The sequence below is a fragment of the Labeo rohita genome, chromosome 2 (assembly GCF_022985175.1).
Source record: "Labeo rohita strain BAU-BD-2019 chromosome 2, IGBB_LRoh.1.0, whole genome shotgun sequence".
Taxonomy (NCBI): domain Eukaryota; kingdom Metazoa; phylum Chordata; class Actinopteri; order Cypriniformes; family Cyprinidae; genus Labeo; species Labeo rohita.
Genome location: NC_066870.1, coordinates 24,272,409 through 24,285,932, shown reverse-complemented (window position 1 = coordinate 24,285,932; position 13,524 = coordinate 24,272,409). Strand labels below are relative to the sequence as shown.

General features: G+C 34.9%; 1 protein-coding gene across 3 annotated transcripts in view; it reads right to left on the bottom strand.

Moving 5' to 3' along the window:
* rasal2 (RAS protein activator like 2) overlaps window positions 1–13,524 on the bottom strand; it is a 103,197-nt gene that overhangs the window by 74,565 nt on the left and 15,108 nt on the right. For 2 of the 3 annotated variants that reach the window (XM_051130622.1, XM_051130631.1), the window contains exon 1: window positions 2,174–2,995. The exons of the other annotated variant lie outside the window; for it this stretch is intronic. In XM_051130622.1, coding sequence (XP_050986579.1) covers window positions 2,174–2,708 — 535 coding nt within the window. In that variant the 5' untranslated portion in view covers window positions 2,709–2,995. Of the gene's footprint in view, window positions 1–2,173; window positions 2,996–13,524 lie in introns of those variants that run through there. 3 annotated transcript variants of the gene reach the window in all.

Below are 13,524 nucleotides of genomic sequence, written 5' to 3'. Positions count from 1 at the left end.
TGAAGCGTGAAAAATGATGTTTAGAGAAACATCTTAGTGTTTTCAGGAGTGTTTCAGGAGTGACAACCACATTTAAATGCTAGAGTAAGTCTGGTAAATTATCGCTCCATGTGTGTACGCAACCGCAGTCACTCCTGCATTTGTAACTGCATCAACATTTTGGGGTCTTGCGAGAGTGAATAAGAATTTAGCTGTTTGGTGTTTGCCATTTTTTGGCTAAAGACTCTTTTTGTCTGTTGATTTTAACTAAACTACTGTTGATAGATGTGCTGTGTTTTGTTTATGCTCGGGTGGCTGCTTAGAGAGCGCAGTGTTGCCATGTCCTCATATTTACAAGCACTTTTAGGCATGTTGTTTGGTGTTAACTCGTAAAGCTAGGCACTTCGTGAATGTAATAAAGTTATCTGTTGCGGATATGAGATATGATTTTTATTTGGAATTATAGAACATAAGCATTTGGGGTTGTTTTTTTTTTCTATGAAGATCTGGCAATACTGACACTTTACCGCAGGGCTCATGAGTGCAACTAGGCCCGTGTCTAGTGCTAAGGTTAAGACTTTTTTAACTGTTATTTTCTTACATCGATCTTACATACAGATGAAGACTCATTTGAGATACGCATTTAATACGTCATCAATAACTAGTTGTTCAGTTAAGTACCGTGCACACTGCGTAGAATTTCTGCAAATGCGGTTGTCACTACCTGTATTTTAGCGAACTACATGTGCACAGAACGCAGATTAGTAAAAGGTGAACTGACAACCGAATTTATCTGCAGTGTGTACGTGGCCATAGTAGCCAAAACTGTTTGGCTGCCATCATACTTCAAAATATCATATTTGGTGTTTTGCAGAAGAAAGTCATACAGATTGGAACAACAAGAGGGTTAAAGGGACAGTTCACCCAAAATTGAAAATTACCCCATTATTCACTCACCCTCAAGCCATCCTAGATGTATATGGCTTTCTTCTTTCAGATAAATATCATCAGAGTTATATTTAAAAATGTCCATGTCCATGTTCCAAGCTTTATAATGGCAGTGAAGTAAATAAATAAAGTGCATCCATCCATCATAAAAAGTACTCTACATGGCTCTGGGGCTTAATAAAGGCCTCCTGAAGCAAAGTGACGTGTTTTGTAAGAAAAATATCCATATTTAAAACTTTATAAAGCGTAACATCTAGCTTCCGCTAACTGTTGTATGTATGTTCACGAGAGAGCGGCGTCCAGCGAATGACGTAGGACGTAGACGTAGCGTAAGCTCCAGTGTGAAGTGACGAACGAAAGGGAAGAGGAGAGTGCAAAACAAAACCCCGGTCACGATTTATAAGTACAAAACGAGGATTTATAAAGAAAAATGTTGGAGGATTTTGATACAAGCCAAGAGGAGACTGGTTTTCCTTTGCTAAAGAAAAATTTGCTTCCTTTGCTCCTGTAAACAAAACTTTGTTCTCGCAAAACTAGCATATTATGCTATGCCTAGGGTCGGGCGATATCGCAAAAAAATAAAATTGATTTTTTCAGAATGTTTGACAATTTTTTACGATTTTTAACTAGTCAACTTGAAAATGTAGCTACAACATGATTCAAGTAACATTTTCTTGCACCACACATGAAGCGGTCAACATGATGTAAATGTTAAACAAAAAAGAAAGCTACACATACATTCAACGTCATCCGCCGGAACGCCACTCTCTTGTAAACACACGTAAAACAGTTAGTTGAAGCTAGAGTTTATGGTTATTTTTCATAGAGAATGCATTGATTTGCTTCAGAAGGCCTTTATTAACACCCAGAGCTGTGTGGAGTACTTTTTATGATTGATGGCTGCACTTTATTGGACTTTAAAATCTCAACACCCATTCACTGCCATTATTAAGCTTGGAAAGCCAGGACATTCTTCAATATAACTCCCATTGTAGGATGGCTTAAGGGTGAGTCAACCATGGGGTAATTTTCATTTTTGGGTGAACTATCACTTTAAGTAAAGTAAACAATGACAGAATTTACACTCTTGGTCAACCATCCCCTTCATTCAAATCAACTATCAAGTGAGAACACTTACACTTTCACCATTTCGGAATAAAAATACTTAAGTTTTCAAACAAAATCTAGTCTAAATGTCAGAGTGGTTGCCTCCCTGATGCCTTCAAACATTAATCAAACCTCCTACCGTCTTCTGAAGGTTCTCCAGCAGCTGGCTCAGGAGAGGTATTTAAAATCTGGCTAATTCGTCTTGACATGGACATCAGAATCCCTGAAAACGTGTGAGAGCTCAGCCCCCGTCTGAGCGGTGGAGTCTCAGTACGAATTTCGCTCCCCAGTTCAGATGTAGATCTTAAAAATGGGGTCGAGCTGCGAGATAACCAGTCCCTTTGAAGATTAGGATGCTCCAGGAGGACACCACGGCTGGTGACCCTGTGAGGGTCCGGGAGACTGTGAACCCTGGATATAGGAGGATTGAATCGAGCCGCAGCGCAGCTGCTTTGGGACCAAGTCAAGCTCTGTGTGCGCATGTCCCGTCCAGTCAGGTTCCTTCTGTCATGTATGTCCAAGGGCTCCTCGGGGGCTGAATTTGAACGGTGCTTTAGCCAAGGCCTGCTGAGGAGACGCCAACGACGTGCGCTCTCCCTGCCAGACGAACAGCGTGATGGACTCCCGTTTGACCCCGTTTGCCCCTCCGGGGTGGCCTTCCTTGCTAAACTCATGGCTGATGAGCTTAAAAAAAGCTTAACAATATCAAGAATCAGGAAGCCAAAAATCAATTTCAGTCCGTTTCAAATGCTAACAATTGCATCATAGTCTCATCTCGATGAGCTAGGCTGCATGTAACCGAGTTATCCAAACATAATACTCTAAATTTGATGCCTGACATAGCGGATAACAGCATCCCTGAGAACTCCTTGAAGAAACATGCTGAGCAAATGTCTCTGAGCGAGAGAGCAAGATATCCACTGGTGAGCAACCACTTCCTGGATTCTGGGTTGCTGCTAGGCTTTCTGGGAGGAAATAGGTGTCAGACATGTAAGCGTGCAGAAACGCTTTGCCTCACTATCCAATCAGCACATGTACTGCCCATTTAGTGGCCCCACACTGTGGTTGGCGTAACACCAACCGTTTTGTGAAAGTAAAATCAGAAGAAGAACAGAAAAAAAGCCTGACTTCAGCCAATCTGGTTCGTCAGCGTCAGACATAGAGAGCGTACATCAAACGACTTCTGTAGAGCTACAAGAATAAATTTAAGGTAGTGATGAAAGTAACTGTTTTAAAAATAATAGCAAAGAGTAAGTTGTAAAGAAAACAGAAATGCTTTCACTAAATTAAACAGAAACTGAAAAGTAACTTGAAGGGATTTCCCTGCAATCCGTTACGCAATAGAGGGAAAAAACATCTCTGAAAAACAGAACAACTATGGAAGTTTCACATTCTGGATAACAAAATGGCTCTGATTGTTAGAATATTAGAATTGATGTTAAGTATACCAGCATAAGGATTTTTATCATTCCTCTTGTCTAGATTCACGATGAATCACGGCAGATATCAAGTACAACAGCAATTTGATGGTGTGAAGATCAAAAGCATTGAACAAATAGAGACAACGAATGTCATTTTGATCTTGATTGCATGTACAGACTGATAATCATATGCTTTTTAAACATTTGCGGTCAACGGCATGTCGGCGCCGCTTTAGCACAAAAGCCCAATGACTTCAAGAACAACCAATGAAACGATGTCAAAGAAGAAAATTCCTTCCAAGTCTGATCCTTTCAATGCTGATAACCAAAAAGGTTTTCAATTCAACAAGGTTTTTAAAGTGAATCAGAAACAGGTTTTCATTCCCATACTTTTGAATGACCAACCCATCGCAAATACTAGGCTTACATCCTTGTGTGACGTTAAAAAGAAACATACAGTTGGTCAGCAGGACTCTCGATCATATGCCAGATTTTGGGATTGGGCAGTGCATTTCCAGAGCAACGGATTTAGTACAGAAGGTCAAAGCTGTGAATACTGAATTCGACAATCTCTGCTGAGATTTACCCAATGCATTACTGACACTGTCTTCTGTAGATTATGAATAAACCTTGACATAAAGATTTACAAATAGCATACAGATTTATGAAAAGCAAAGAAAATGAAGCAGGTCTTCTATATCACAAACTAGTATACTGGCATTAGATGATAACTGAACGTCCATCTAAATTTACCGTAAACTGTACCACATACTCTACCGGTCAAATGCTTTTAAACAGTAAGATTTTTATTGTTTTTTAAAGAAGTCTCTTCTGCTCACCATCAAAAAGAGTAATATTGTGAAATATTTTTATTATTTAAAATAACTGCTTTCTATTTAAATGTATTGTAAAATGTAATTTATTCCTGTGATCAAAGCTACATTTTCAGCATCATTACGCCAGTCTTCAGTGTCACATGATCCTTCAGAAATCATTCTAATGTGCTGATTTGCTGCTCAAAAAAACTTTATGATGATGTTGAAAACAGCTGTGTAGAATTTCTTTTAGGATTCTTTGATGAATAGAAGGACCCAAAGATCAGCATTTATTTGAAATAAAAAGCTTTTGTAATATTATATACTACACCATTCAAAAGCTTAGAGTCAGTATATTTTTTTATTTAGCAATTGATCAAAAATGATTATTGATCAAACGTAATGATAAAGATATTTGTAATGTTACAAAAGATTTCTATTTCAGATAAATGCTGTTCTTCTGAACTTTGCATTCATCAAAGAAACCTTTTCAACATAATAATAATTATTTAATATTAATAATAACAATAAATGTTTTTTTTAGAAGCAAATCAGAATATTAGAATGATTTCTGAAGGATCATGTGACTGTTTGTAAAAACATCAAAATTTGACTTTTTGCTGTACTTTGGATCAAATAAATGCAGGGCTGGTGAGCAAAAGAGACTTCTTTAAAAAAACATTAAAAATCTGTGCCGTTCAAAAACTTTTGACTGGTAAATGAAACTCAGGTCTGGTCTCCTTGTTGCCCAGTGCAAGTATTTTAACATGGTATAAAAGATGCCCGAATAAACGTCAGGTGGAGAACAGACGTCCAACTTGACAACATCTGTGTGCTATTAAACTTCACATCATTCATCTGGTCGATGCAGGTCATCCACAAAAGTCTTTTTTCCTACAAGGCAAAGCATTAAAGGGATAGTTCACCCAAAAATGCAAATTCTGTCAGTAATTACTCACCCTCAAGTCGTTCCAAACCCGTAAAACCTCCTGTTCATCTTCGGAACACAAATAAAGATTTTTCTGATGAAATCCAAGGGCTTTATGACATAGACAGTAACTCAAACATTCAAGGCCCAAAAAGGTAGTAAAGGACATTGTTAAAATAGTTTATAAAAACATGCATCGAAGACTGACACAGAAAAAAAGAAATGGTCATCAAAAATATCTTAGCAGTGTTTCCCCTAGGATTCCGTTTTTTTGGGAGGGCAGCTGTACCAATGGTACGGTACAGTACTTTTTTCGGTAACAGTTATTTTACTCTTTACTCTCTGTACATTTATTTCAGTGAAAAAATAAGTAAAAAGAAAACTATTTCAACGTTTTGAACAACAGGGCCCTACAATCGTTTTCTTTTCTTTTTTTTTCAGAAATTCTTGTGTGTTTTAATTTTTCTGATAATAAAATAAGGCATTAAACATTCATTTATTTTTAATAAAATTAAAATTAAACCCTTTTATTTGCTGCCAAACAAACAGAGGTTTTTCTGTAAAAATTAATAAATGGAAGAAAAATTGTGTGAATATTCTGTTTAAAATTTTTTTTATAAAAACTGTAGATTTTTTTTTTCTACAGTTAGGTGGTTAATCTTGTTGTAATATTTATTTTTTAGCATTTAATTGTTTTATTTAAATTTCCAGAAATAGGAATATATAAACACCTACATTATACTGTACTAAAGTAATACAAGACTAATACATTTCTCTACTTTTGTTTTGACAAGTTGCCGGTTAGTTTTTGTGTGTATACACTATGATATGATGCTCATTTTCTCACATGAAACGGTAAAATTCACATGAAGTGACTCTCACAGCAGCTCTGGAGATTAAGTTCATTTGTTTATGTTGTCATATAATGAGACCCAAATGCCGAAAACCATCGCGAGCCTCACATGTGCTTTACTATTCGTCTAGTAAACAAAAGCGCGTCTCCGCCATTCATTCATAGAGAGCCAAGCGGAACATGGAGGATTCATATTTAAACCGTCTTTTTGCGTTTTAATTTTTACAGACACAAGACTATTTTGTTTGTTTAATAAAAGAACAAGATATAGACCTGTTCTATAACAAAAGGTAACCTTAAACGACTTCTGTTGTGATCTGGCGCTATAGAAAATAAAGTTTATTTGACCTTTAAGGCGGGCCGCCCCCCTAATATAATGGGAGGGGAAACACTGCAAAGATGAACGAAGGTCTTATGGGTTTGGAATGAGAAGAGGGTGAGTAATTAATGAGAAAAATTAGCATTTTTGGGTGAACTATAAGAGCACTGAGATAAAGTCACGTTCGTACTACATCCAACATCCATGAGCTTCTATTATTACACTATGTTCTGAAGTCGGTGAAGTAATTTCCTGTCTTTTGACGCCCTGCGAGAGTCCAGTCTGGACAGTAGCAATTAGCACCCTGTTACAGCCTTCAAACAAGCTCTGTGCCTGGAGGCAACCCATGAAAGCAATCATTAAACACCAGTATCCCTCTCTCCACCGCTGCGAGGGTGAGATTCAGATAAACGCCTTTATCTATCGCCACAATCTGATCTGAAAAAGAGCAAAGGTCACATTTCCTTTCAGTTTTTCAGTAATTATTCTACAAAGCAAATAAGGTTCGACATATAGGACATTATGACTGCTTGAAAGAAGTGCTAATGTAGGATTGATAACATTTGATGCCCTTTCTTCTCTTTAAAACAAAACGAAAAAAAAAAAAAAACACCAGCCTCCGCAGCAAAGGAGGACACATTGTCTACACTTATGACCACAGGAAGTAATGACACAAGGCCCCCAGCTACACCTACCGCCACTTTGTCGGAGTGACTTTTTTTTTAGCTCTGTACCATTTAGTGCAGAAGGAAACCAGGAGGGACAGGGCATGCACGCACACCCCTCTCCTAAAAATAGCACCTCCCAAGAATTAGGTCCTACAAATCTGTCAGAAAAGTATCAGGAGGGGGGGCAAAGGGGACAAAAGGCCACATCACCCACAGGGTATGAAAGTTACACCAGTGGTTAGAATGCACTGTAACCTTTGAAGGTCACTGATGATAAAGATAAGACTAAGATCATGAATCATATTATGAAGCCATGAAGCATAATGCATATCTATCAAAATGCTCTCACCCTTGCAAATTTACAATAAAACCATCGGGAATGAATGGCAAAAATTTCATGAAGAAGCGCTTCAGAATAATAATGATATTTATGATGCTGCTAACTGTTGTTGTGAATATCTGATGGAACACCCAGCCCTTGTTCCTGGCAACATCCCATTAGTACAGTAAACATACAGACATGGACAAATTCTTCCACACATTTTTGTTGCTCTCAGCCAGGACAGACCCCCCAGAAACAGAGGAGTGTTTATTTTTAACCCACACATAGGTTAGTGCTCTTGCTTTGGCTCTTAAGTAGGGGAAATCCTGCCACCCCCAGACCCAGTGCAGAGGCTGAAAAAAAACTTTCCATCTCCACCTCAGCACAGCAGACCCACACGGGTTTAGGCAACAACAGCCTGAACCTAATGTTGCTTATAAAGAAAGTTAAAAGTGGGGAGTATAAGAAATAGCTGCTTAGAATTTGAAACCCCAGTGCATAAAGCAGATCCTAAAAAACAACCCTCAGGAGGAGAAGACATGTAAAGGGATAGTTTAGCCAAAAATGAAACTTCTGTCATGTATGACACTCTTCTGTGGAACAAAACTGAGGTTTAGTGACTTAGTGTTTTGTCCACACGGTGAAAGTTATTGGACTCCAATGTTGTTTAGACCCCAACTTTTTTTTTAAATATCCTCCTTTTTTTCTCCCTTGGTGTTCATGCAAGCTTGGAATAACATGAGGCTGAGCAAACTGAATGCTGCAGGGATGACATACTTTTGCTGGAAAGAAATCCGAAAACAAGTTCGCATTTTGGCACTTTCGGTTCCATGGGTTTTTTTTTTTTGTATGGGCGTTTGGTTAATTGAAATAAGGTCTGTGGTTAACACAAGCTCAAGATATTTTCCCGTTTTATTCTATGACATAAAATGAAAATCCCTTTTTTTTTTTTTTTTAACTTTATAACTTTAACTTTTACTTCATGATCTTTTCGGCTATTTCTTGTGAGAAAAACTATGTTCATATCATATTAAAATGGAAATTAATGGAAAAATCTAACTGAATTTGAGACAAAAAAAAAAAATGTATTTCAGTTAAGTAGACATGCTTTTTGATAAATGTGTTTTTAATTTAACCATTAAAACAGTCTAGAAAAATGAAATCTGAAAAAACTGAATCCAAAAAAAAAGGGAAAAACTGAATTTAAAAAAAAAAAAAAAAAAAAAATGAATGAATTTGGGAAAAAATAAAACTGATTTCATAGGCCCCTAAAAATGTCATTTTTTCAAGTTTCATGATTTCAGTGAAGTAGGCATACTTTTTGATGATTTTTTTTAATTTAACCATTAAAACAGAGTCTACAGTCTAGAAAAGTTAAATAAAATTGGAAAAATGGAATTTGGAAAAATTAAAAAGGAATTTAATAAAAAAAAAGTTTTTCATAGGATTGTTTAAAGCCATGTTTAGCTTTTGATTATTAATTAATGGAAAATTAAAAATTAATGGAAATCACAGAATTTGGCATAAATTAAACATTTTTCAAAAAATAAAACATAGGGTCTTAAAAAAGTAATTTTTATTAATATTTTAATAAATTGCAGTTTAATTTTTTATTTATTTATTTACTTAATATAAAAAAAAGTAAATCTGAAAAAATGAAATCCAGAAAAATTAAAACGTAAAAAAAAAAAAAAAAAAAAAAAAAAAAAGAATCTAAAAGAATTTAAATGGAAAAAATGGAACTTGGAAAAAAAAATATAACAGAACTTAAAACAAAAAAGAAAATGTGTTTCTTAGGGGCTTAAAATGTAATTTTTGTTCAACTTTTAATAAATTGCTGTTAAATCGTATAAGTTTCTTGATTTCAGTTAAATAGACATGCTTAACCTTTTTTAATTTAATTGAACCATTAATTTAACCAAACAGAGTCTACAAAAATTACATCTGAAAAAAACGGAAACCAGAAAAATTAAAATGGAAAAAAAAATGAATAAAAAAATAAAATAAAACAAAACAGAATTTAGGGAAAAAATAAAACAGATCTCATAGGGCCTTAAAAGTGTTTTTTGTTTAACTTAATAAACTTTTTTGATGATTTTTTTTTTAATTAACCATTAAAACAGTCTAGAAAAATTTACACAAAAAAAAAAAAAAAAAAAAAAACAGAATCTGGGAAAAAATTTCTTAAAAAAATGATCCACATTTTTTGTCGAGGGAACCAGATTGAACTTTTGGGTTGCCCTCTAAAAGCCTGTAATCACTGCAGCACTCTACAATGACAGAATTTTAATTTCTATGTGAACAATCACATGTACATTATTATTTTTATCTTACTAAGAATAGCCCTTTACATTTGAGCACTGATGTCCTATTGTTTGTGCCTCAAAGGACTCTTTAAGATGGGAAAAGGATGTCAGGAACAAGAGCTCAGCTTCACCTGCCTCGCTGTACGCGTCCACTCCAGCTGAGCCGATTTCTAAAGCCGTTCACTGCAAAGCCCTGATAAGATAGTAACAGACTGAGTGGAAACACAAGACTAAAGGTCTTGTGCAAAATAGATGAGATGGCCCAAACAAAACCTGGAAAGACATTTCACGGCGATGCACACGCACAAAACAAGACTGACAATGCATTTACAAAACAGATAATGTTGAAAGCAAACCGAACACACCCTGTACACACACCTTCAATGTCTTAATGATGCAGACGTCTATTTACGCGAAGGCGCCACATCAACAGGGCTTATCTCGGACTAAGTGATAGCCATCTGAAATCTTTCATGAAGTAACCGTAGAGCTTTTTCAGTTGTGGTACTGTAGCTGTACATTAGCATGGTAGAACTCTAGATGCTTCCCACAGTAGACTTCAGCCTGTCAGACTCGGAGGAGCCCGCAGCGCCTGACCCCATTTAGCCGTCCTCGATCAACGAATCAAATGGGGCTTTCAGAGTTGCCTAATATCCTTAGGGTCTGCAAAGCTGCAAAGTGCATGAAACGCACTAAGGAAAGTCTGATTTTCTTTAGCCTTTCATTCGCGATCTGCTCTTTTTTGGCACTTTGTACCGCATTGCTAAGCAGTGAAGTGTGATCTGTGACTCTTACTAGTCATTTGCAGAGCAAACAGCGCACAACATGAACCTCTACATCAACAAGACACTCTATAACAACCGTCAGGCTGAAACACGTAATTTTAAGATTCAAAGACCAAGATCTGACCATCATATCTGACAGAATTGCCTGGAACCCACATTAGAGATAATAACTGTAATGGCTCGCTATTAAAGTAAAGGAACAGTGGTTTTCAACTGCTTTTGCTTTCCAACCCAGATTTTATACTAAATAAAATTGGCGACCCAAACAAAGAACCAAAATTGCTCCAAAATTGAACCTTATAAAAAACCACAACCATCAAAATAATTCATATTATAATGAACTGAACAGCCCCAAAATATGCCAAATGAACATAACATGGGCTGAATACTAAAAATTAATTATTTTGATAAGGCATACAAAATAAGTCAGACTAAACAGTTCACTTTTTCATGTTGTTTGAACAATGTGTGTTGGCAGTGTATGTACAAATCTACCCTATAATGATAAAAATCCATGTAGTGGTTTTTAATTAATCTGTAAAAATAATATCCCCTTTTTCAAAACGAGCCATTCTCAGATGCCTGTCGTTGTGGCATCACACCGACAGAGGCCGCTCCCACAATAGTTGGTTGACATGAGCGTCTTACCTCGGATCAGCTGTAACAGTCCGACCTCCACTGCTTCGATGCTGGAGCAGGAATGTAAATTAGACAAGAATATCTCCGATTGAGCGATTGAGGTGTTGTGTTGCTGGATGTAATAATGAACATAGTGGTCGTCATTTACTCCCGACATTTGAGCCGCCGAAGATGCAGTGGATTAAGTTTGTTTGTGAAGGGAATGCACCTCCCGATCTACATAAATGCGTCTATGTTCGTGCAAATCATTCATGATCCAGCTTCACTTACAGCAGAAATGATTGTAAGGTTTTTTTTTATAGAATCTCTGCAATTTCCTAATTTTTAAGTTTAGCGGCTAAACACAGCTAAAGTAAACAGGCTCGTCACTCCACAGAGAGAAGGACTGTCGGTCGGACTGTTCTCAGCTCACTCAGCTCGTTTAGGGCGGGTCTAAGGTAAGACGGTCATTTCAATCAACTTGTAACTTGTTTTCACCTTGTAAAAGTGAGTTTTGCATCTGATGACCTCTTTAAATTATTTATCAAAAATAGATTTCTTCAGAACAATCAATTAATTTCATTAAACGATCGGTCAGATCTGTGTTTTATGCATGGAAAACGTCTGACACTCTAAACATGCTGGGTTAATAACAACCCAGTGCTGGGTAAAATATGGACAAACCCAGTGACTGGGTTGTTTTCTGTGTAGTTTTATTTAACTTAACTATTACTTAAAAATTACTATATTTCTTGCTTAAAATGAACCTAAAATAGGTTGGAAACTAACATTTATTAATATATTCAATAAATAGACATTTGAAGGGTTTATTTGCAAAAACATTTTTTTTTTATAATGTTACGTTTTTATTTTGTTAGTGTTTTAGTTATTTTTTACTTTTTATTTTATTTTTTGTTTTTACTTTAAAAAAAAACAACAAAACAAAACAAAAAAAGAAAAACAACTGCAATTTGATTGAGATTAATTGGAAAGCACAATGAAATATTTTTTTTTTTGAACACATAGCAATTTTTGCAAATGATTCCAATGTCAACTTTTTATTAATAAGTTAAAAAAATTTCAAGCCAGGTATATAGTAATTTTTAGTAATGTTTAAACAATACTAAAAGTTAAATAAAACTACCCAGAAGTTTGAGTTAAACATTTAACCCAACCACTGGGTCAAAACAACCCACTTAAAAAAAAACGCAATTACCCCTGTTCATTTTTAAATTAAGAACTGTGCAGCAAAAATATAAATGTTTAAAAACATCTTGCAAAAACTGTCAAGTATATGAAAAAAAAAGTACACTACACTTCAAAAGTTTGGGGTCAGTAAGTTAGTAAGTTTTATTTTTTTTAAATAAATGAACATTTATTCAGCAAGGGTGTGTTAAACTTCAAAAATATTTAATTTTTAAACTTAAAAATCAAAAAATATGAATCATGGTTTTCACAAAATAAAGCAGCACAACCATTTTCAACACTGACAATAAGAAATGTTGCTTGCGCACCAAATCATTATATTACAATGATTTTTGAAGGAACATTTAGCACTGAAAACTGGAGTAATGGATGCTGAAAATTCAGCTTTGCCATCTCATAAATAAATTCCATTTTAAATGATGTAAAATAGAAAAGTGTCATTTTAAATCATAATATCTCACAATATTACTGTTTTACTATATTTTTGTTTAAAAATGTTTTTGTAAAAAATGAAGCCTTGGTGAGCATAAGAGACTTCTTTTAAAAACATCAAAACTCTTAACAACCCCAAACATTTAAATGGTAATATGTATAAATATAATAACATATTACAGGAAATAAAGCTTATTTTTAAGACCATTATTTTGGAGAGGCTTTATTATTAACACTTCCCCTTTCCAACTACAGGCCACCTACTATGACATTAAAAAAAACTGTAATGTGGAAAAAAAAAAAAAAAAAAAAAAATTATATATATATATATATATATATATATATACAGTAGTCAACATTTGAAGTGGATCAAAAAAAGTTAATCAAAGTTGTCCTAAGACAAGAACGGGTATTCTTTTTGGTTTTAGGACAAATTTAATGAAAGGTTTTGATCCACTTCAAATGTTGACTACTGTATATATATATATATATATATATATATATATATATATATATATATATATATATATATATATATATATATATATATATATATATATATATATATATATATATATCATACATATTTGATGTGTTTGTAATATGCACCATGTTATGTGCTATAAAAAAAAAAAAAAAAAAAGTGATTTTCACTACTGCACTGCAAGATTTTTTTTTTTTTTTTTTTTTTTTTTAGGAATGATAATCAGTAGGAAAAATTCAACAAAGGACAAAAGGATTGCTTTGTATAATGCCACTGCTGCTGTCAAGCCCACTACAAAACAGCAGCTACACCTACCAACCGTCCATCTTCCAG